At 37.8% G+C, this 22,095-nt stretch overlaps 1 protein-coding gene across 4 annotated transcripts in view; it reads left to right on the forward strand.

The window, feature by feature from the left end:
- LOC131061420 (sodium/hydrogen exchanger 6) overlaps window positions 1–22,095 on the forward strand; it is a 117,482-nt gene that overhangs the window by 29,097 nt on the left and 66,290 nt on the right. For all 4 annotated transcript variants that reach the window (XM_057995079.2, XM_057995077.2, XM_057995080.2 and 1 more), the window contains exons 2-9: window positions 1,756–1,807; window positions 1,959–2,018; window positions 2,134–2,158; window positions 2,283–2,368; window positions 2,566–2,677; window positions 14,288–14,350; window positions 14,559–14,578; window positions 14,708–14,805. In XM_057995079.2, the coding sequence (XP_057851062.1) occupies window positions 1,756–1,807; window positions 1,959–2,018; window positions 2,134–2,158; window positions 2,283–2,368; window positions 2,566–2,677; window positions 14,288–14,350; window positions 14,559–14,578; window positions 14,708–14,805 (516 nt within the window). The remainder of the gene's footprint in view (window positions 1–1,755; window positions 1,808–1,958; window positions 2,019–2,133; window positions 2,159–2,282; window positions 2,369–2,565; window positions 2,678–14,287; window positions 14,351–14,558; window positions 14,579–14,707; window positions 14,806–22,095) is intronic.

Consider the following 22,095-nt stretch of genomic DNA (forward strand, 5'->3'; position numbering starts at 1 on the left):
TGAACAAATGGCCCGTGTGATCATGAAGACGACTCCAAGGTTCTAGATTCAATGCGGATAGTTTTAGTTGGTTCATTGTGAAAATGCTGGTAATCTCAAGGGGGACTTGCACAATTGTCCAAGGAGCTTTAATTGATTGGAAGATTATGCTGATTTTTTAAACTTCTCTTTTTTTTTGGGGACGTTTTTTTTTGAATAAGTTCTACTTCTACTTGGATTTAAAAAAAAAGGCAAAAGATGAAGGTTGAGGAAGATAATTCTAACCTTAAACAATTCCTATGAACTCGAGAGATGGAAATTGCAAATGCGGAATTGAAACCAATTGTAGCTTCGCCAATTTTCAACAACTAAGCAAGAACGGTGCAATCTTCTGCGGAATTTCAAAAGATTTTCATATTACTTTCATTCACCAACATTTTGAACAATGAATGGAGTTATAGAAGTCAAATTTCTAAGTACTGGTTTAGACTAACTTTGCACGACAATTGAAAATCATCCAACCATTAAAAGTTTAAACACACAATTCCACATTGAGCAATTTCTTTCAAATCTTTCATTCAATTTATTAACTTGAAAATAAAATCCTACTTTAACGAGAGTAAAGAAACCATGGTAACTTGCAAAATTAGACAAGATTCACCAACAATTGAACAATGAATTATGTCTTTGCACTTATGAAGTATCACTACAACAATTTCTCCAATCTCTCCTATTGAAATAAATGAAATGGGGAAGGGTTTATATAGGCACCCTTATTGCAAAGCAATGGCTTGTGGCCAAGATTATTCAAAAAAAAAACCTAATTAGGGCAAACTATTGTAGTTATCCAGATTGGACCAATAAGAAATGAACAACTAACTAATCCAGCTTTCTTCTAGAAGCGGGTATCTCTTATCCTTTTCTTTTGCAGAAAATTCAATGAATCTGGTCAATATGGGGCCTAGCTCATCCATTGGTACATGTGGCAAGATGTCAAGTTTATACTCCATCAGGTCTATGTCATCATCACATGTGGCAAAGGTAGTTGCCCAATCAAGTTCAAGCTTTCAAAAACCACCTTAAATGGTCAAGAAAGAGGTTGCCTTGCTGAAATGTTGTCCTTGGGTCAGATTTGAAGAAATAGAAAAGCTGTTTCGGACTTTAGCTTAAAATAAAAATAATTTTTTTGTTAAAGTTTGTTAAGACTCACTTAACCAAGGCTTTGTAAACCTGACAATATGAAAAGATAACAAAAATACATAGCAACAGCAAGATGAGTTCTCATGAGATGCAAGTTTGAGCAAACAAAGCTCTTCAACTTCATCTGTTGCAGAAATAGGGTGTGACCTGGACTTTTAGGAGTTGATGGAACTATATATTAGGCAGTAACACAGTACCCTGCACTCTCCTTGTCGAGAAGGTCTAATATATCCTGGAAGAGGTCTCATAACTGGCTAATCAGACTTTGTTGTCAATCACATGAAGACATTTGATGTGTACTGTTATACTGTCATATCAATCTAGCTAGTGATTGCATACAGCTGAAAATATTAATTATTTCTTATTATTATTGTATAAAAGTCTTTCTTCTTAGCCAAATGTTGGTGAAAATGTGTCATAAAATAGGTCAATACTGAACTGTTTGTAGCTGAATGCCAGTGGCATGGGCTATATAGAGTTCAATGTTGAATTTGACAGACCTTTTAAATACCATAAAAATATTTAGGCTGATGATTATTGGTTCACGTATAACTAATTTGAGGAGTTTCCTGGCAGGTCTAATTGTTGGTGGTTTGGCAAACATTTCAAACACAGAAGAGAGCATTAGGTGAGGTTCATATAAATGCTAGTGGTACTTTGCAGATTGATAGTACATCAACAGGAGCATTTCTGTTGGACAATGCAATTTCTTAAGCACTGGCTCCTCTATTTGTGCTGGAATGTTTTATTGATGGAATTGGTCTCTGGTAAACATGCAGGAACTGGTTCAACTTCCGTGAAGAGTTTTTCTTTCTGCTTCTGTTACCTCCAATAATTTTATATCCTTATGGAGAGTAGAGTGAGGTTCTATTCTCAAGTTCCAGTTTTTCTCTATTACATATTTGATATTTCTCTTCGAAAGAACAGATTTGTTTTCCTTGACCCATGTTTCACTCAATCGGGTTTTAGTTTGCAACCTGTAAGTTATGCCCCTTTCTTATCAGTGAAAATTGAAATGCTTTTTTTTTTCATCTGGTAAAATACAATGGCTATTCTACTCCATTTATTGTAAATTGATTTTACTGTCAACCCTGTTGTGACAGAAACCATTCTTTTCAAACTTTGGTGCAATAATCACAATTTCTATATTGGGAACATTCATATCAGCAATTGTGACTGGAACTCTAGTGTATATTTTCTCTCCATTTACTTGTATAGGTCATTGTTAAGTTGCATAATCAGTTTTGTCGAGCACTTTCTCTATTTGTTCAGTTTTTTTGGAGAATACTTGAAGGCAATATATTTTGAGGCTTTTTATCCTTTCTCATTCCTTATCATTTATGATTCATAAAATGCTCTTTCTTACCATCTTCTTGGTCTTTCCAGTTATCTAGGAGGACTGTTTTATCTAATGTATCGGTTGCCATTTCAAGAAAGTTTGATGTTTGGTGCTCTCATCTCAGCAACAGACCCGGTTACAGTGTTAGCCATCTTTCAGGTATCTAAGTAGTTGTGCAATCTTTATAATGCCTTTGTTATTATGATCTAATGCTGTATATTCATTTTATTGATACGTGCATAGAGATTTGGGATTTGATGCATCTCTAATGTAGATTTGTTGTTTCGAACTTAATGTTTAGGAACAAGCCCTTAAAATTCTTGCTTCTATATTTATAATCCCTTCTTTTTTTTTTGATCGCTAAATGCTCTTTTGATTGGAGCTAGGAACCAGTGAGGCCATATTTTTGAGGGACCTCATTGTCAGAGATGTTCAGCATTACCACACTTATTTCTCCTCTGTAGTCCTAATGCTTACTCTATCTCGTACTCTCCTTGCACCTCCTTATCACTCATTTCGATCCCCTTATCACTGCACATCTATGCTGCCACCCCTTATCGCTCCTGCCTGCACCTACTGGTCACCTTTTCACGCCCTTCCTCTGTCACGTGTGGGTCCGTTCTCCTATGTGTGTGCCTAGCCTTGCTGCCAGCATTGATTTCCTGTCGTCAACGACCCGCCACTGTCTGCTTTCTACCGTTGATTCACCATCTCCGTCTTCTGTCAATCATCTCCGAATTGGCCTGAGTGGGGGAGTCAAACTAAGGACCCAACATCAACACTGGGCATGCAACAACTGTTGCATTGCGGGGTCAACACCTATATTTAATCCCTTGTATGTTTTATACATATGTGCATAAATATTTGATACACTAATATGTTCTAAATTTAATTGTAATTTAATATGTTCTAAATTTCATTGTAATTTAATATGTTCTAAATTTCATTATAATTTAGTTATCTTGAACTATTTTCATCTTTCCAATGAATATGTTTCTTTTGAGCTCTTCCGTAATACTCTTGAATTTCAATTGAATGAATAGAAAATGGTTTCATCTGTTGAAATGCTTTTTTTAACCTAATTGTTTTGATACTTTTTAGATTTTCAAGGTGCAAGACTTATGTGAATTGGTAATCTATACTTTTTTACTTCAATTCATATAGCTTAACCCAAAGATAAGTTTAAGAGCTTTTCTCAATCAGTATATTGAACATGGTTAGCGTTTAAATTTGTCCTTTTAGGGGCAACTCAAAATGGAACAAGGTCTGAGATAATTCTTTCTTCAAATAAAAGGCAAGGTCTCTTACAAACTGAAAACTAAGGTAAAACCCTAAAACACCCGCACATTGTGTTGGTTCGTTTTGTTGACATGCAAACTTAGGGTGGAACAACTCATTCCCTCTCAAAGGAATGAATTCCTCCAAGTCTTAGGGTACTTTTTCAAGGCAATTATGTACTTAAGCTCAGGGTCTACATTGAGTCTAAGTAAAGAGATTGCTATTAAGGAGTGATTTTCACAGGGAAGTGCTTGGGTACCGATTATTTTGAAACCCCTTTTATTTGTTTCACCTAAGATACAATTTTTGCACTTTTTTGTGGAAATTCCTTTATTTGTTTGTAATTTTCTGGTCTAGAAGTTTCTGTAGAACACAGTAGTGCTACTGAGAGGGTTGGGGGCGGGGGTGAATCAGTAGCACAATAACTTAAATCCTTTTTAGTAATTTCAAACTTTAATCACACTTTTAAACTGAAATGGAAAGATGTAAAACATACAGCAACTGAAACTAGACAACAGCAAAACCACGAGTCACAAGGTTTTACGTGGAAACCCAATGTGGGAAAACCACTGTGAGAAATGCCACTAGGATCTACTGTCCTAATCTGGCCTCACAGTTGAAAAGATTACGATTCTTTGAGCACCAACTCAATCAATTTTGGGCACCAACCCAACAGAGTCACCAAACCCTAATGTGCACCAACTCATCTGCTGTTACAATTTACTGATCTGAGCACCAACTCAGTAACAGCTACAGAATAGCATATTTAGATAAAGATGTATGACAGAAAACTTATGATTTTTAGAACAATTTCATATTGCCTCTGCAAATTATCAGATTGAAAATGTGACAACTATCTCTCTGCAAACTGAAAGAACACATAACACAATATCAAGCTGTCTCTGAAAATCTTCTTCAAAAACCTGAATACCAATGTGAAAGAATAATATTCTTCTTCTGTTCTGTTAAGACAATACTGCAACTGTTATCTGTAACTTGTCTGAAGATATATAAGTATAAATGTCTAATCTGTTTGAAGATATATATTCGTATGAATATCAAACTGTGATAAACTGTATACAGCAATAATAACCTCAAGGAATTCTGTCAAATAGCATTTTATTCTACACACAGAAAACAGATAAAATTGATTGACAAATTATACCTATTGTCTTTGAAAAATAGCACATAACAGTGTAAGACGTCTTCAGAATTCTGCATTTGAAAGATTTCTCATCTTTAACAGCATCTGGTTCTTTTAATTCTGTTGTATTCAAATCTTATTTCATTCGCTTCACAAACCTTCTTTTCATTTACACCAAAAAACGAATCACTGAAAATGGGAACAGTGTATGCATATATAGATTTGCAAAGGAAGAAGTCCATTATGGTTGAAGCCGTTGAACCAGAATCAACCAATCAACCACCGTGTGTTTTTATGAACTTGACAAATGGTTATCATATAAAATACAAAAGCTATTTAGTTGGATATAAAGCTTATTGCTTTAACATGAGTATTATAATCATTGGACTTGAGCAAAATACCAAACTTAAATTGTTGATAACTATTTAGTAGTTGTCGATAACTTTTCACCACACTTAATGCGTAAGAAATTGATGTCTCATAACCTGAGACCATTTTCCAGATAGATGTCTCATAGCCCGAGAATATTTACCAGAAGTGTAAACATTGCAATAAATTGGCATAGGAAATCTTTGCAATAAAATATATACCCGTGGCATACAAAATGTCTACAAGAATCACATATCGGAATAATTCTGAACAGTGTCACGGAGAATCTGAATTACGCTAAGACATGTGAATTTGTACTACAACATGATGAGAAACTGAAGTATGAAGAGATGATACAGACAAACTCATCAAAGGTATGAAACTTGAATGTGAAATCTGAAAACAAAATAGCCAATACTAGGCATCAATACCAACTGTGCTCATTATACCATATATACTGATTATATTCGAAATATGTATGCAGGGTGACATCAATGACAAACATATCAACACTTTCTTGTAAGCCCTAGGTCACATTAACATGGCCAATATATAAAAATTTGTTTTTCTTGAAGCCAAAAAATTGACAATCCAAAATATTAAATATCTAGAGTAACAAAATGCACACCATTGTTGAGCATATAAATTGTGATAGAATAATCCAAAAAGTAGAAACCATAATGGCTTCAAATCTTGCTATCATAAGGAAACCTTTTTAAAATAGTTAGTTTCTAGTCATTTGATCTCAAAAGTTTGGAATGCCACTTCCATTAGTGATCTTTGGGAGAGTCTAAAAAACTATTATCAAACTTCTGAAAAAGGCAGGGTACTTTATTTGAGAAATCAATTGTTTTTCAAAGTTGGGGGACAACGGGTCACTGTTAGAGCATTGATACAAGATAAAAGATCTAAGGGGTAAATTTTTTGCTATCAATAATGTAGTAGATAAAGAATATATGATTGTTTTGCTAGTCAATAGATTTGCCACTGTTGTTTGAAAAAATTGTGGAATCTTTGCATTTGTTGGCAAAGAATTAGAGTCTCACCTTCGAAAAAGATAGTTGATATTTTTTTTTGAAAGGAAACAAATGCAAAGGTTGGGTCTAGTTTTGGACAATTTGATATGCTTTTTTTCATAGTATAAGGGTAAAGTGAAGGAAATTTTAATTTCTAATTCAAAATCTAAACACAATCAAGTGTTATTATTGTCATATGTTTAGGCATATCAAAAAAGATTACCAGAAATGACAATATAACATTTCATATACGAAGTTATATTAAGATGATAAACATTTACAAATACCCCCCCAAACAAGGAAGGAAAGCTTCTTATACATGGGTTCTTGTTACAATATGAAGGATATAGAAAAAATGGCCTATAAATAGAGAAGGTCTTGTTGACACGAATGATATTCTTCTTCAATGGAGGCCATTAACAAAATGGCCTTGGATACAGATTCGACAATAATTACAAATTCTGAAAACTCAAAAACTAGGAAGCTTGTTGATGTTTGTCCTCACCACGTTGTATTCGTAGTCGTCCATTGCTCAATCCTAAGTCTTGTAGTCCCAGGCAAAAGACCGATAAGCTTTAGCTACGCCATTGATGCTTGTGATCGCCATTAGGAGAACAATACCCCATTTCACATTAGCTCGCCATGTAGAGTCATCTACCCCAATGGCCTGTATGATAAATGGAATCCAAGGTCCATCATATGCATGTATTAAAGGACATAGCTCATTGTTTGGATGTAGACCAATGCTTGGAATGGCAATATCCAAATATTTCTACTTGAATTCTTGTCTATTCGCTCATTCGTGTATTTCATGTCTATGCAAGTGAGAAGACTAATTCCCTTTTATACATGCCTTGGGGAATTAATTCATCTCACCAAAGGCCGACATAGGGGAGATTGAATCCCAAAGAGCAAAACAGGGTCAAGGGTCAGATGGACCTATTTTAGGGCCACACAAAGAGGGAGGACAAGGGCGTGGCGCCCCTGTCCTAAGGAGGACCAGGGTGCCACGCTATGGTCCTGCCTTTTTTGGGCCCTGAAACAGGGTCTAAACAGGTTTATAGTGTGGAAAAGAGGCCCAGTTCCATGGTGGAGGCATAGATGGGTCCCGATCAAGCGTGGGAGATGATATCGCCAAGGCAAGGGGCCTAAAATGTGGTCAAAATTGCAAGGGGTGCAATTTTATGACACCACGTTTAGCCCCCACTTTAGCGGGAGTATGGCTTACGCCAATACTGCCGGTAAAGTATAGGAAAGAGAGATGAATATGAGAGATGCAGAGCAAGATCACAAGGAATATAAGACACCACTAATCTCGAGGAACCAAGCCCCCAATCTTAGGATCTTAACATACTCAAACGTATGCAAGTGCGCATAAAAAGGCATGCAACAAAACCTAATATTTTAAGACCTCAAGTCAACTAGTCAAAGAGACCTCAATATGAAAAATGTCTCAATCAACTAATATCATTCTTGAAACATAAAATGCCATCTCATGAACACATATAATCACATAAAAGAGCAAAGCTGACATTATCCATGAACCATCAATAGTAAAACTATGGGTTCATGAGAGGGAGGAGAAAGAGGACATGAATACACACTTTGGTGATCCATGAGAAGAAAGGTGAAGAAGAGAGAAACCATGGACATCTCGCCCCTAGAACTAGGTGATCTATGGAGAGAAGGACTTGGAAATCTAGCCCCCAGAGTTTGTCTGGGTGATCCATGTAAGGGAGGAGAGTGAGAACGCCGTTAGTTCCACCCAACCTCATGCGCGTGTGTGCGAGTGAGGTTCGAAGCACCTCATAGGAGTCTATGCCCGAGTACGCTACAACCTGTATAGAATGTATAGTACAAGTGGCAAAAAGGCGTGACATCTCGCTCTAAGAGACCGTGCTCTGGTTCCAAGAATAATCACCCTGCATAAGATAAAAGTGACATCATCTCGCTCTAAGAGTTTGTTCTCTGGTTCCGAGAATGACCCACTATACAAGGAAAAAGTGACGACATCTCGCTCTAAGAGTCTGTGCTCTGGTTCCGAGAATGACCCCACTGTACAAGGAAAAAGCAGCGTCATCTCGCTCTAAGAGTCTGTGCTCTAGTTCAGAGAATGACCCACTTTACAAGGAAAAAGTGATGACATCTTGCTCTAAGAGGTTGCCCTCTGGTTCCAAGAATGTCCCACTGTACAATGCACAAGAGAAGTAATAGTACAAAGGAGCAGTGTGGGTGCCCCCCCTTAAGATGTCAACATAGTTTGATGTTGATATCTTAAGGAAAGTAGAACAAGGATACCTACCTTCATCACAAAGAAGATATCCGTTATGCAACAATGTCATAAATCCAAGCAAGAGAGGGAATACTCTTCAAGCAAGGATAAGATAATTGAAAAGAGATATCTTGCTGAAGTGTAAAGGAGATCCTTGGAGGAGAAGATATCTTTGTTCGAAAGACATCTTCCTCCAAGAGGAGTTGTCTTAGACAAATATAACATCTTCTAGAACAAAGCAAAGGAGAGAACAAGAATTCAATCCTTCCTCCTATTGCTAGGTGAAAGAGATTCTTGACAAAGGATGACTCACTTTTAACCCCGATGGGGATGGTTGAATTTATTATAGATGTACATTACCGAGTGCGAAAGAGGTTGTAATCAAGGACTTACACCTCTTGTATAAGAGAGAATCCTTGGGCAAACAACCAATAATTTCGCACAAGGAATGACATCAAGTAATAGAACTCACACCATCCACACAATAGGGAAAAGTGGATCCTTAGAGAAGAGAGAGGGAGAGAGATCATTGCCCCCCAAGTGTAGAGCAATGAGAAGAATTACACAACTTCTAGAGAGAGATTACTCATAAGAGACATACCGTTTCAAGCAAGGAATACATCCTAACTAAGGAACAATCATGTGCTCACATGAAGGATAACTCCATTCAAGAAAGGACATCAAGTTATGAATAACACAATAGAAGAGGTAATTTTCAAAGAGAGAGAAAGAAGAAGAGTCACAAAAGTTCTCTAAGGGGAGATTGTTCATAATAGACGTACCGTTTCAAGCAAGGAGAAGATCCCACTCACGGAACATAAATGTGCTCGCATGAAGGAAAAGTCCATGCAAGAAAGGACATCAAGTTTATGAATAATGTACTCCATAAAGAAAATAGTGAAACCTTAGAAAGAGGAAAGGAATATTCTTGTCCCCCAAGGATAGAGGCAAGAATAAATAGACTATTGCGTTGCTCACTAAGTATGATTGCACTTGAAATCGTACCACCATGAATGACAAGGAGCTCCCAATAGGTAGGCTAACTATGTCACATAGTTAGGATTAACATAATTGGAACTTGAATGTTATTTTAAATGATCATGATGAATATGCCATCCATTGTCAGATGTTATTTTTAACATGCCTGAATCAATGTAATGTTGTATTTGTGTTTTCAACGCTTGACACTCATTAGTAGAATGGCCACGGGTTTGATGATATTTACAAAAAGAAGAAATCTGAGAATGTTGTTTATGTTTTCTTCGTCGTTTAGGACAAAGAGGAGATATTAATTTGGAATTTAGAAGATTGGTCAACACATTTTCTTGTTGTAACTTAAAATTAGAATGAGAAGGTGTGGATTTGCAAGACAATGGAGAAGAAGATGTTGACAGAGGAAAGTGTGATTTCTCATGACTTTGTCGCTCACATTCAAACATCTATCCATTGCATCCATGTGTATGTTCAAAAGAGGGTTCACTCTTTAGGGGGAATGGGATTGAAGTTTAAAGAGGCCCAATCAATTTCAAGATTTGTGTTAAGAGAAAAATTTGAATATGAAATTCAGGCATCTTAGACTTTCTAGAAAAGGTAGGAGTGAAATCTAAGGGCCCTCGATCATCCTCTAAGAGTTCTTCTTTAGGAACTTCTTTGGTAGGAGATGGTGTCTTTGAGTTAATTGAAGAGAGGATTGTAGGAACTAAGAAAGCATATGATGCTTCACTTATGTTCTCATCAACTACCTCATTAGTATATGTGTAAGGCACAACATGATAATCAGGAAGAACTTTTGGTTTCCTAGGGACAGGAATGAAATTGATTTGATTAGGCTCTTGATTTTTGGGAGAGAAAGCATTATGATGAGAAATAATAGCATCCTTTTGTTCTAAGGTATCTTTATGTTCAAGACACTCATTAGGAAAAGGACTATCATATGTAATTAATGATTCATCTTTAGAGAGAAGATCATGAAAAGGAGTATGGTATCCCTAGGATAAGTAGCCATAATATCATCCTCTTGCACCAAATAATCCTTATGAGGGAGGTACTTTTTAGGAGAAGAAGGAATACAATTCTCCAAAGATTCATCTTTAGGAGGGAGATCTTTGAAAGAAGTGTCCATATTCCCTTTTTGCACCAATGTGCCCTCATTAATGAGATCAATTTTGGGAGAGGGTAAATCATAGCTATGGATGAAAGGGAGAATTAAATTATCATCATATGCATGAAAGGAAACATCATGAACATCTTTAATGTAACTTGAAATTGAATTAGCAAAATAAGATAAGAACTCCATATGTCATTTAACCATAATAATGTTCACCCCATACATGCATGAAAAATTTAATAGAGGAGGGAAAATGGAATTTGAATTTTGAATTATGGGAACAAAGCTTACAAAAATTGAATTGCGAAATTTAATAAAATAATGATTAAACAATTTGAACATTGTTGGAAGGAGAAAATGGCAGAATTTCCAAAAATAATTTTATAATAAACCAAAGGAAATTGGAATTTTAAAATTAGCGCCAAGGGGATACCACTTGATTTTAAAATTAACAAAAACAAAATTTTTAAAATCAGTGCAGATTATAATTAACCTCTTAATTTTAAAGTTTTTCTTGAAATTTGAAATTCTGAATTTTGGAGGTATTTTTGAGTTTAGAGGGATCAAAAATCGACAAAATCAGCCAATCTTTTGGATCTAGGTTATTAAATACAGTCATAACCGTCTCCCGAAATTTCGAGGAAAAAGTCGAGGATTGTGGCAAAAATGTACACAGCCTGACCAACTTTTTTCGAAATTTTCATAACTGTCTCCCGAAATTTCGGGGAAAAAGTCGAGGACTGTGGCGAAAATGTACACAGCCTGACCAACTTTTTTCGAAATTTTTAGGGATGAAAATTACGATGATTTTAATGCTAACCCCCCAAAAATGGCGAATTTTACGATTTCTAGATAGGCGAAAATAAGGTTCAAATGTGAAAATAGGACCCTATTAGGGTTTTGAGAAAAAAAAGGAATTGAATTGCAATTTTGAAAAAGGTCAAACCTAATGGATAGGAACACCTTGGAAAATGTTTAAAAATCTGAATTTGAATGAATTTGATTGAAATTTGCACAAAATCCAATTAAATTTGAAAATTAGGGTTTTATGACCTAACCACTTAATATTTGAAATTTGAATTTGTGTTCGACCTTAGAGGGTGTTAAAATTGATAAAGTACACCAATTTTCTAGATTTAAGCAGAAAAAATACAGTCAATTTCGTTTGCTAAAATTTCGAGAAAAAAGCCGACGATCGTGGCGAAAGTGCACACGGTCCGACCAACTTTTTTCAAAATTTTCAGGGATGATAGGTATTATGATATTATTGTGGAATCCAAAAAATAGCTGATTTGGAGATGTCTAGATCGGCCAAATTTGCAGTCAAAGGTCGAAAATAGAAAGATCTTAAAAATTAGGGTTTTATTATTCAACCACTGAATTTTCAGAATAAAAAGGCAGATTTGAATTGCAATTTTGAGATGAAAATCAGCTTTGAAACAAACAATTAAAAAGTTGCACTTCACAAGCTTAATTTGCTCAAAATGAAAAATTAGGGTTTTTACGTAATTAACCTCTAAATTTTGCAAAAAGATGAAACTTGGAAATGAAATTTAAAGTTCAAGTTGCAATTAATTAGATCTAATAATGAGAAATCAGAATTAATGTGTAAGACGTCGGGTTTGCCAAAATGTAAAGTGGAAAATTGAACCCTAGTGATTCCCCACCTAGGAGAGAGAAAGGAAATCAGAGGGATGATTTTCGCTTGGGAGATACTTGACATTCAAAAGAGGGGTTGAGTCCACTAGATCCAAATCCAAGGGAAACAAGGATGTGAATTCTAAGTGGATTGCAAGTGTTGGAATGTAATTTGCCCTCTTTTGTAAATTGGAAAGTTGATTTATTGACTATGTGGAAAAGAGAGAAAATGAGTGAAATGAGGAGCTACAAGTTTAGGGTCGCGCTGTAATTTTGGATTTGAGCTAATTAGACTGATATGGATCTCCCTTGCAGATTTGGAGAAAAGTTGTCGGGACCTTGGCGAGAGTGTACATGGTCCTCCGAAAAATCCGCGAAACGAAAAAGATTTTTCCGCCTCTGTAAATGGAGTCCAAATCTGAAAATACAGCTGTGCACCTACAACCTACACACAGAAAAGGAGGAGGAGAGAGCGGTTGTGGATAGGGGTTTGCCTCAGTCAAACTCCGGTTGAGGAATCAACCTTGAAAGAAAGTAATTGCAAATGCTTAAATGTAAATAATGGAAATGTATACCTTGTAGATCTGCAATTTGTTGATGATGGTTGCTTTGCTTTTTGAATGTAATCACAAGTGTTGCATGAAATGGCATGTAACATGACAAAACCCTAACACACACACAGGCTTGCAAATGAATGCTGTAATGTTGCTTCAATGGATGAATGAAGAAGACACATGAAGAAAGAAGACTTGATGAATGCTTGAGGACTTGAATGCTTGATGACGATAATGAAGACCTTCTACTTGAATTCCTGTCTATTCGCTCATTCGTGTATTTCATGTCTGTGCAAATGAGAAGACTAATTCCCTTTTATACATGCCTCAGGGAATTAATTCATCTCACCAAAGGCCGACATAGGGGAGATTGAATCCTGAAGAGAAAAATAGGGTCAAGGGTCAGATGGACGTATTTTGGGGCCACACAAAGAGGGAGGAAAAGGGCGTCCTAAGGAAGACCAAGGCGCCATGCCATGGTCCTACCCTTTTTGGGGCCTGAAACAAGGTCTAAATAGGTTATAAAGTGTGGAAATGAGGCCCACTTCCATGGTGGAGGCATAGATGGCTCCTGATCAGGCGTGGGAGATGATATCTCCAAGGTAAGGGGCCTAAAATGTGGTCAAAATTGCAAGGGGTGCAATTTTATGACACTACAAGGATTTATGTAAAGGGGTGTGGGGGCCCACATGTATTACATTTGTGTTTTTTTTTTTTAAAAAGAAAGAAAAAATAGCTGGGCCTGGGGGATGGCTTGCTATCCTTGGGACTGTCAAGCAATGTTCAAATGTCCTCTGACCGTCTCGGGGATGACTAGCTGTTCCTTGCCATTTCCTATTTATTCTTGGATGTCCGTGGGATGTAATTGAAATTTGGCAAAATTTGGGGATGATGGGGGAATGTTTTTGACCCATCCAGGCCTCGAGATATTTCCTATTGGAACATCCTCAATTTGGTCGGGGAGATGTCCCTAGGTTGCTTACCTAATATTTGAATAAGCGGCCTTCTTATAGTCTTTGGAGGCTCTCATACAATCCCAATGGTTGGTGGCATGCGTCATCAACTGTTCAATTTTATGCTTAGCTCATTGTTAGAAGGCAAATGAATTTATGTGCTTTACATATCTCACAATTGATTTATCTACACTTTTATATTCATCTTTGAGAAGATTATTACTGTTAGGGAAATTACAATAATAATGCAAAATCACATATCTTCATTTTAATGTTTTTTTGCATGTTTTTATTTCTGATTAACAAGGACAATATTATTGCTATTAGATAAGAAATCTTCACACACTATTTTAACTTGTAGAGGTTTTCTGCAATGGACTTTTTGTTTTAGTAACCTTTTCGAGATTTATTTCTTTCTGATGGTATATTCTTGTTCAGGAACTAGGTTGCGATACTAATCTCTATGCCTTAGTGTTCGGAGAATCTGTTTTAAATGATGCGGTATTTTTTCGAAACTCTTTTATATGCCTTTTAATTTGTTATAACAATTGTTGTACACAGCAGTATTTCATATTGATTTAAATATCAGCTTAAAAATTGGTTCAAAGAAATTTGAAAACTTAGATAATTTAATCATGAATCTGTCATATAGTTTGGATTTTAATTTGACGTGGCATCTTGCTTTTGTGGCATGGGGATCTTTCATAAGGTGGCGATTTCTCTATACAGGTTATTATTTTGCTGATTAGTTGTTTTGAATAAGATATTTGTTTGAAAGTCATCATCATTTGTCTATATTCAAATTCGGTTTTGGTTGAATGTCAAAATTTTAATGGATAGCTTGTTAATTTATTGCAGGACAATGTTATCAGTTCGTAAACATGCAGTAACAAATCACGCTTTATTCATTGTAGCATGGAGATTTCTGGAAACATTTGTTGGTTCGATGTCCACAGGTTAAAACAATAACTTTTCAAATTTACTTCCAAATCCTTAAGGGAAGGAACAGTTATTTTTATGTTTTCTGTTTGCCGTGGTGTTTGTCTTGTCAAAAGTATATAACCGTTTGCAATCATTTTTCATTGAATAAAAGTAGCAGGAGATTGTTTGACATCTAAAGATATTATATCCTATTTACTATATTAAATGTGATTCAGCTTGAAGGCATAATTTCCTTTTCATGCATAGTTATGTGGATATATACTATTGCATTTTCTATAGTGCTTGTTACCTCAACATGTCCAATTTCAGGGAAATCAGGGCCAGTGACTTTTAATGTTTGTTTGCTGTGCTGGCTTACGCTCTTGTGGCTTTCTATTCAATTTCTCTATTTTCCTTTCATCCCAGTTTGGTTGTCTAATTTGAGAAAATCTTTGACGGTCTATAAATAGCTCAACTGGGCCTATTTTCTTTTAAGTAGGTTTCATTTTGTTTAAGACTCCAGTATGGTTTCTCTGTTTGTGTTATCAATTTTTCTTGATTTTCTAAGTTTCTTTCAAAAGGGCTTAGTGTTTTCCTTGATCTTTTCTTATCTCTCTCCCTTCATTTAGGCCTTGAATAAGCTTAATTTCCCTTTGATTTCTTGGCCACTGTCTGAAGTCATGGGAAACATTCCTACAAGATTTGAACGTGTGGTAAATTCTAGCAAAATAATTTATTTGTCCCTTTTGCATCATGCATTAACAAGGGTTTGGATATATCAAAAGCAGGGAAGACTTTCCACATTAGGAATCATGTCATCCTCCCAACCATTTGGACTTGGATGATTTTCTGCAATTACTGATACTAAGGGAAGTATTCCTACAAGATGTGAAAATGTGGTAAGTTTTATCAAAATAATTCGTTTCTTTTGCACCATGCATAAACAAGGGTTTGGATTAGGTCATAAACAATAATTATTTTCAAAATTAAAGCCCTAAAATGATAGCCTCAAGAATATAGATCAATGATAACTATGTATTTGTAATCAAAAAATCCTAAAGAGTACAACCAAAACAAATCAAACCAAAGGTGAGGGTGTCCTTTCTAAGGACGAAAATGGAAACTACTCAAAATAGTCATCTGCATACAAACTTAACTTTGTGGAGAGGTTTAATGGAGCAATATTTGAAGCTTCGTAATATTCTAGAGAGGCATAGCCTCACTACATTTAAAGTTAGAACCTTACTAGTAGCACCAATGGATGATTAGTAACAAGCAAGTATAGTTGCTCATTTGGAAGGAATTTACGAAAGACTTAGTAGCCCACTATGGGCAACCAGTGAAGGGAACTAGTTTACCTAATTAACACATTTGAAACAAATAAGATTGGTAGTAGTATATAATGTTGAACATATGAGATTAGTAGTTTGGACTCAAGGTGTGATAGGTTACCATAGACTACTATTCTAGATCTATGTTCTATGGATTATTGGGATGAGGGGATGGGGGCACCAAGGGCCTAGATTTGGGGATGGTGAGAGGACGATGATGGGTCAAGGTTTGAGAGTGGAGCCCCCAAATGGGTCAAAGGGTAGTAGTACCCGTTGACGTTTTTTTTATGACAGCGTCTAACACAAAATAAAGTTACCAACGGTCACCTTATCCTCTCTTGATCAAGATCAGTCTGTATGCTAGGATTGCTTAAAGTTCAAATGGCTAATCCCAAGGTTCCTTCAATGCATGGACGTGACTCAAATGTTTGATGGGTTTTCTGATAACCCAAGCGGCCTTACGTGTGTTCAATTGAAGAAAACTCATGCAAGCTCAAGGATTTCTGCATGGATGATTTGCAATGAAAGCTCTAGTTTTAGATCTTTTGGATTTTTTCAAATTATGCGGAAAGTAAATGAGGGTAGGGTAGAGAGGACTATGCTAAAGCTAATCTAATCCTAAGAACAAGAGATGGGATAACTCACGCAAGAATCAAACGACGCTTCGTTTCGCCAGCAGAGCACGACTGCACAAAGGCGGTGCAATCTTCAAAGGGTGCGTGGAGGTTTTTCAAATCATCAATATAGACCATCGGATCGAACAATCTTTACTGATGATTGAAGTTAAGCGTATACACATCAAAAGGCTCAGGCTAACTTTGCACGGTATACAACAATCAACTGCACACCAAAAGTATGAGCTCGGATTCTGCAACAAGTGATCCTATCAAATCCAGTTCTCCTAACAACATATAAGCAAATCTAATCTAATTGAAGAGAGCAAGACCATGCAGATTGCCAAAATAGAACAAGAATACACCATCAAAATTGAACAATGTCTTAAGTTGGCTACTTCACAATCCTGATGCAACAATCTCAAATTATAATCTCTCCTCCCTTCTGGAAAAGATGTTTTCCCACTCCATCATGATTTCCTGCGTCTTCTTCATTATACCGAAGAATGAAGAAACATTTGCAAAATGTTTCTTAGGGAATGAACCTACAAAGAAGAAATCGTGCAACTGAGATTTCAGGGAGTTCACTGTTATTCCACCGTCATTGAGTTTTCTTACGAACAATGCCTCAATTGCACTAATGATTTCCTCTTGCACCCCTCTGATGGAATTTTTCAAAGTAAAGGAGTCTACGCTGAATTTATCGAAGGTGTTTTTTCCTAAACAAATGGCGTAGAACCATTGGGGAAAGTCATAAGCTTCATTCTCGTAAATTACTTTCCCATCAACCAGAATTTGCCTTGGAATCTTTGTCAGAGCCCTAAGCCGCAAAATGGTCAAGTCCTGGTATATGTGCACATCCTCCCATAATCCTTCTGCTATCTCTAATCTGCTCAGGAGTGCCACAAACTTTGAATGAAGCTGAGCCAGGTCCTCAATGAATTTTCCCGCTTCAGTGTAAACATCTTCTAGCCATTCCTTGGAATTTTGTGCCATTGCTCTGATAACTTCCGCATTATCAACAACTTCCTTAGGAAGGGAAAAAGGAGGAGTGAGTGAAGGACCTGCCTCCTTGAGGGGTCTTTTGAAACTCCCGATGTATTTGCATAGGGCTCTGTTTTCTTCCCTCGGCCGCTTACATTTCACCTTTGATTTCAGCATCTTTTCCCTCATGGTTAAGGAAGATTCTTCAAAGTCTCCCATTACTTGACCCGTGGAAGCATGGCCAAGATCAATCTGTCTAATAACATAATCCTCTTGCCTGATTTCGTTTCTGTCTTTATCTACTGTAGGCTCAGCAATGTGCAAGGTCCGGGATCCAGATTCTTCCCTGACAACCTTGGAGAATTTCCGGGGAGCCTTCCTTTTTGCTGGCTGATCCATCCTTCTCAACAATTCTTCCAAATCTCGAGCTGGATCAGTTTCCCTTTTTGATTCTTGTCTCTGCCTTCCCACCAACCAATCTGGAGCGGGGATGGAGTGACTATGATCCTCTACGTGATCCTGCTCCTGTAACTCTTCCTCCATTTCACCAAGGATAGCTTCCACGAAGCTATCCTGGTGAGCCTCTTCCTGATGTGGAGGACTCTCTTGTCTTTGCCCTCTTGGCTAATGGTGTCCCTGTGAAGCGTTAATGCTGAGTATATTTGGTGCTGGAATGCTCTCTGGAAGTGGACCTGCTAGATGTGGAAACATATCTACCTCCTGCACACTCGAGGAACTTGCTGGTGAATGCTCTCTTTCCATCTTTGCTTTCTTTTGTGGAGGGTCTTCCTGCTAGACTTCCTATTGAACCTCCTGTGGGATTTCCTGCTGGATATCCTTCTTCTTTGTTGTCCTTGGTCTCTTTGGGGCATTTTTTCCTTTATCCATCCGAACTTGCCTTCTTGCCTGAACCTGTGAAGAGCCCTCGGTTGTCTCACTGTGGGAATCTAGACTTCCCATTAGCTGATATGTCAGATGGACATTCCCTTCTGCCAACTTCCTTATTTGCCTGTCAATCCAATGCTTAGTGAATTTCAGCACTGGTCTAGCTAAGACACTCAAATCATCCATCTCGAGATCTGACCAATCTGGCAACTGAATAGGCTGATCTTTCGCTTTCTCAAATTCAGGTTGTATCAAATCTGAATCCTCCTTTACCTGATCTGGAACTTGATGAATTTCACTTAACCTGATGGTGTCGAGGGGCAATCTAGAATGCATTCTCTTCCGGACCTCAAAGTCGTCCTCGACCCCTGCCCAATAATCTTCCAAGTGAAATTTGTGTATGAATTTAATGCCAGCAACCTTTCTTATTTGGCGGTAAGGATCATACTGGGCCCTGGATGTATAATACGATAGGCAATAGAATGCAAATTCCCATGCTGCACTTTCAGCGGCTTCCAAGCCTGGGCATATTTCCATGAAGTCACCCAAGACAATTGGGAATTCAATTGATTGCTTTTTCTTCTTCTTCTGCAATTGATCATCGGCAGTTAACTATCTCATGAGCTCCAGCAATACGAGCTTGTCTGATGGATACCTTGGCAATTTGTATGATTGGAATGAGAATCCTTGCATCCTGATGTAGGTGAATTTAGGGAATTGCAAGAACGCAGCTCCATACCTCTGGACCAAGGCACTTGCTTGTGGAGACACCCTCATGTGCAACTTCTTCTGCATAAGCCGTGTCAAGTACATGGTGAAGGTGTCATTCGCCAACCTGTAAGAATTAACATAGTGAAGATGCAGCTGGGGATAACACTCATGTACTTTCAACTGAGCTGGTCCGCAACCCATTATTCCTCTTGTTGGCAGACCATCAAATCCTCCCCTTCGCGCAAGCATAGAGAACAGGTAGGAGCTCATGAAAAAGGACTGGGACCTTTTTTCTTTTAAGTTTTTTAACTGCTCATGCAAGTAGTGACTGATCAATCTAGCCCAATCGATTAGCCCATTTGAATTCATGATCTTGCCTATGTAGAAGAACATCCAGGCCTCAAAGTCCACAAAATGTGAACACCCCATTACTCCGCTTAGCATCCTGCTTGAACTCGAAGATAGTGAGAGTCTTTGGCATCTTGGAGGCATGCACCCTAGGCTTCAACAACCACTGCTTATTAATCAAATCAGCACACCTGGCGGGACCTGCTTCATATATTGCCTGAGCTCCGTTGCTGGTCTTGTACGTCAAGGGACTCCGGAGTCAATGTTGCCAACAGCTTGCCATCTGGCGTTGAGATTGTCTTTCGCTCCAAATTATAATGTGTTGCACATTACTGGACGAAGTCCGGGCACTGAATAGCAGGAGGAAAACTAGCTGCCACAACAATTCCGCTTTTGACAATTTTGACAGCTGTTGGTGATGGACTGTGCTTTGCTGTCCCGAACATTTTGATCTTGAATGCAGCCAAATTGAATGTGCCTAAATTAGTATCGCTGATTTCTTCCCATCTTGAATTCAGCCGGGAATGGGGAAGGAAACCTTTCATTTCTGCCTCGATCATGCCTACCTAGAGAGGGTAGCTGCCTTGCTTGATTCTGCCATTCGGGAAGCACCTTGGAAATGATGAAAATAGAGACTAAGTATGACCACCCTTCACTTCTCCAGCTCTTCTTTCTTGAATCCTGCATGTGAGAAATGAAATGCATCTCCAAGCTTATATAGAATTCTCCAAAACGTCTTGCTAAGTTAGGAGGCATTAAATTAGCAATTGCATTCATGATGCGTCATACTTTCCCAATCACTGTGCCATGCCAAAAGAAACCTCCCATGCGAGTGAGTTTGAATTTAGAAGTTTCATTAAATGCACTAAGTCATGTGTCATATTTGGAAGATTCTCTTTGCCAACTCATTAATTTCCATTCTTTCCAATTTCAGAGGGAAATCGAAGGATTTTTTCAAGATTTGCTTGATTTCATTCTAATTTGTTGTTTTTTGCCTTTGAAGGATTTTTCACCCCCTTTTCAACATCCCCTATTTTTTAGGGATTCCCCTAAAATTTAGGAGCCAGGTTCATTGGATAGGGAATTTCACCACGATTTCAAATCTATAAAATTTTCCATATCCTTACAAGATTCGGTGTCTAAAAATAGAAATTTCAAAAATTTGCCCGAGGGGATTTTTACTTTCGATTCCTCCTTGACCTTTGACTTTCATACCTTAGACAAATTTTTTAAGTTTCAAGCTTGAGCGTGGATTTTCACTGGAAGAGGAATTCCACCAATTTCGTGAATCTTCCATGGATGTTTGATTTTGGCGCCTAGCTAGAGAGTAGGGTGGAATTTTGACTTGGTGGATGATATTCATTCATTTCACTCTCCATGAACATCCTTGTTTGGCGCCCTCACCTAGCACTTGGGCGCAATTTCTTCCTGAAGGAGGAATTCATCATTTTGTATGTTATCCATGACTCCTCTACTTTGGCGCCCTTCCATGCTTCTGGGCGGAATTTTAACCCGAGGAAGGAATTCATTGTTTAGTGCACTGTCCATGAGAAGACTCTTTTAGCGCCCTCCTTGGTGGGGAATTGCTTCACTTCCATGGATTCCTTGTATCTCCCAACTTGGCGCTCTTTCCCTCTCTTGGGCGCTATTTCACCCTAAGGAAGGAATTCATTGCTTTGTATGTTTTCCTTGGGCATGCCATTTTGGCGCCCTTGGTGAAGTATGGGCGCTAAAACCACCTAGGCAAGGAATTTCACATTCTCCACGTTCTCCATGCATGCCTTCTTTGAGCGCCTTCCATAGTGCTAGGGCGCATTTTTGACTTGAGGGAGGAATTTCTTTGTCTAGTGCATTGTCCACGGGAATGCCATTTTAGCGCCTTCCTCCTTGTTAGGGCACAATTTTGCCTAGGGGAAGGAATTCATGCTCCTTCCATCTTTCCATGCATACCCTCTTTGAGCGCCCTATGCAAGGCTGGGGCGGAATTTTGCATAGGTGAAGGTCTTCATCATTATTCATTGCTCTCCATGTAATGCTTAGTTTAGCGCCCTCCATCTTCCTAGGGCGGGTTTTTGACTTGGCTAAGGATTCACAGACTGCGGAGTGAATTCCATGATGCATCAACTTTGGTGCCTTCATGTGTAGTAGGGCAGCATTCGTCACTGGTGGAGGATTCAATGAATTTGTGAATCCTCCATGGGACCTCCATTCTGGCACCTATCTCTGGCCTGGGGCGGAATTTTGACTTGGTGGAGGATTTTGTGAATCCTCCATGCCGCCTTCATTTTTCCAGACAAAGAATTTTCCCGAGCTTCCCATTTCAGGAGTGGGCTTCTAGCATTCAACCATCTTCTGCCTATCTTTGTTTGCTTTCTGATTTTCCAGAATTAGAAATATTCGCCAATGTTTGATCTATGTTACCTTGCCTGAATGGTCCTGTCAGAACAAACTT

The sequence above is a fragment of the Cryptomeria japonica genome, chromosome 8 (assembly GCF_030272615.1).
Source record: "Cryptomeria japonica chromosome 8, Sugi_1.0, whole genome shotgun sequence".
Taxonomy (NCBI): Eukaryota; Viridiplantae; Streptophyta; class Pinopsida; order Cupressales; family Cupressaceae; genus Cryptomeria; species Cryptomeria japonica.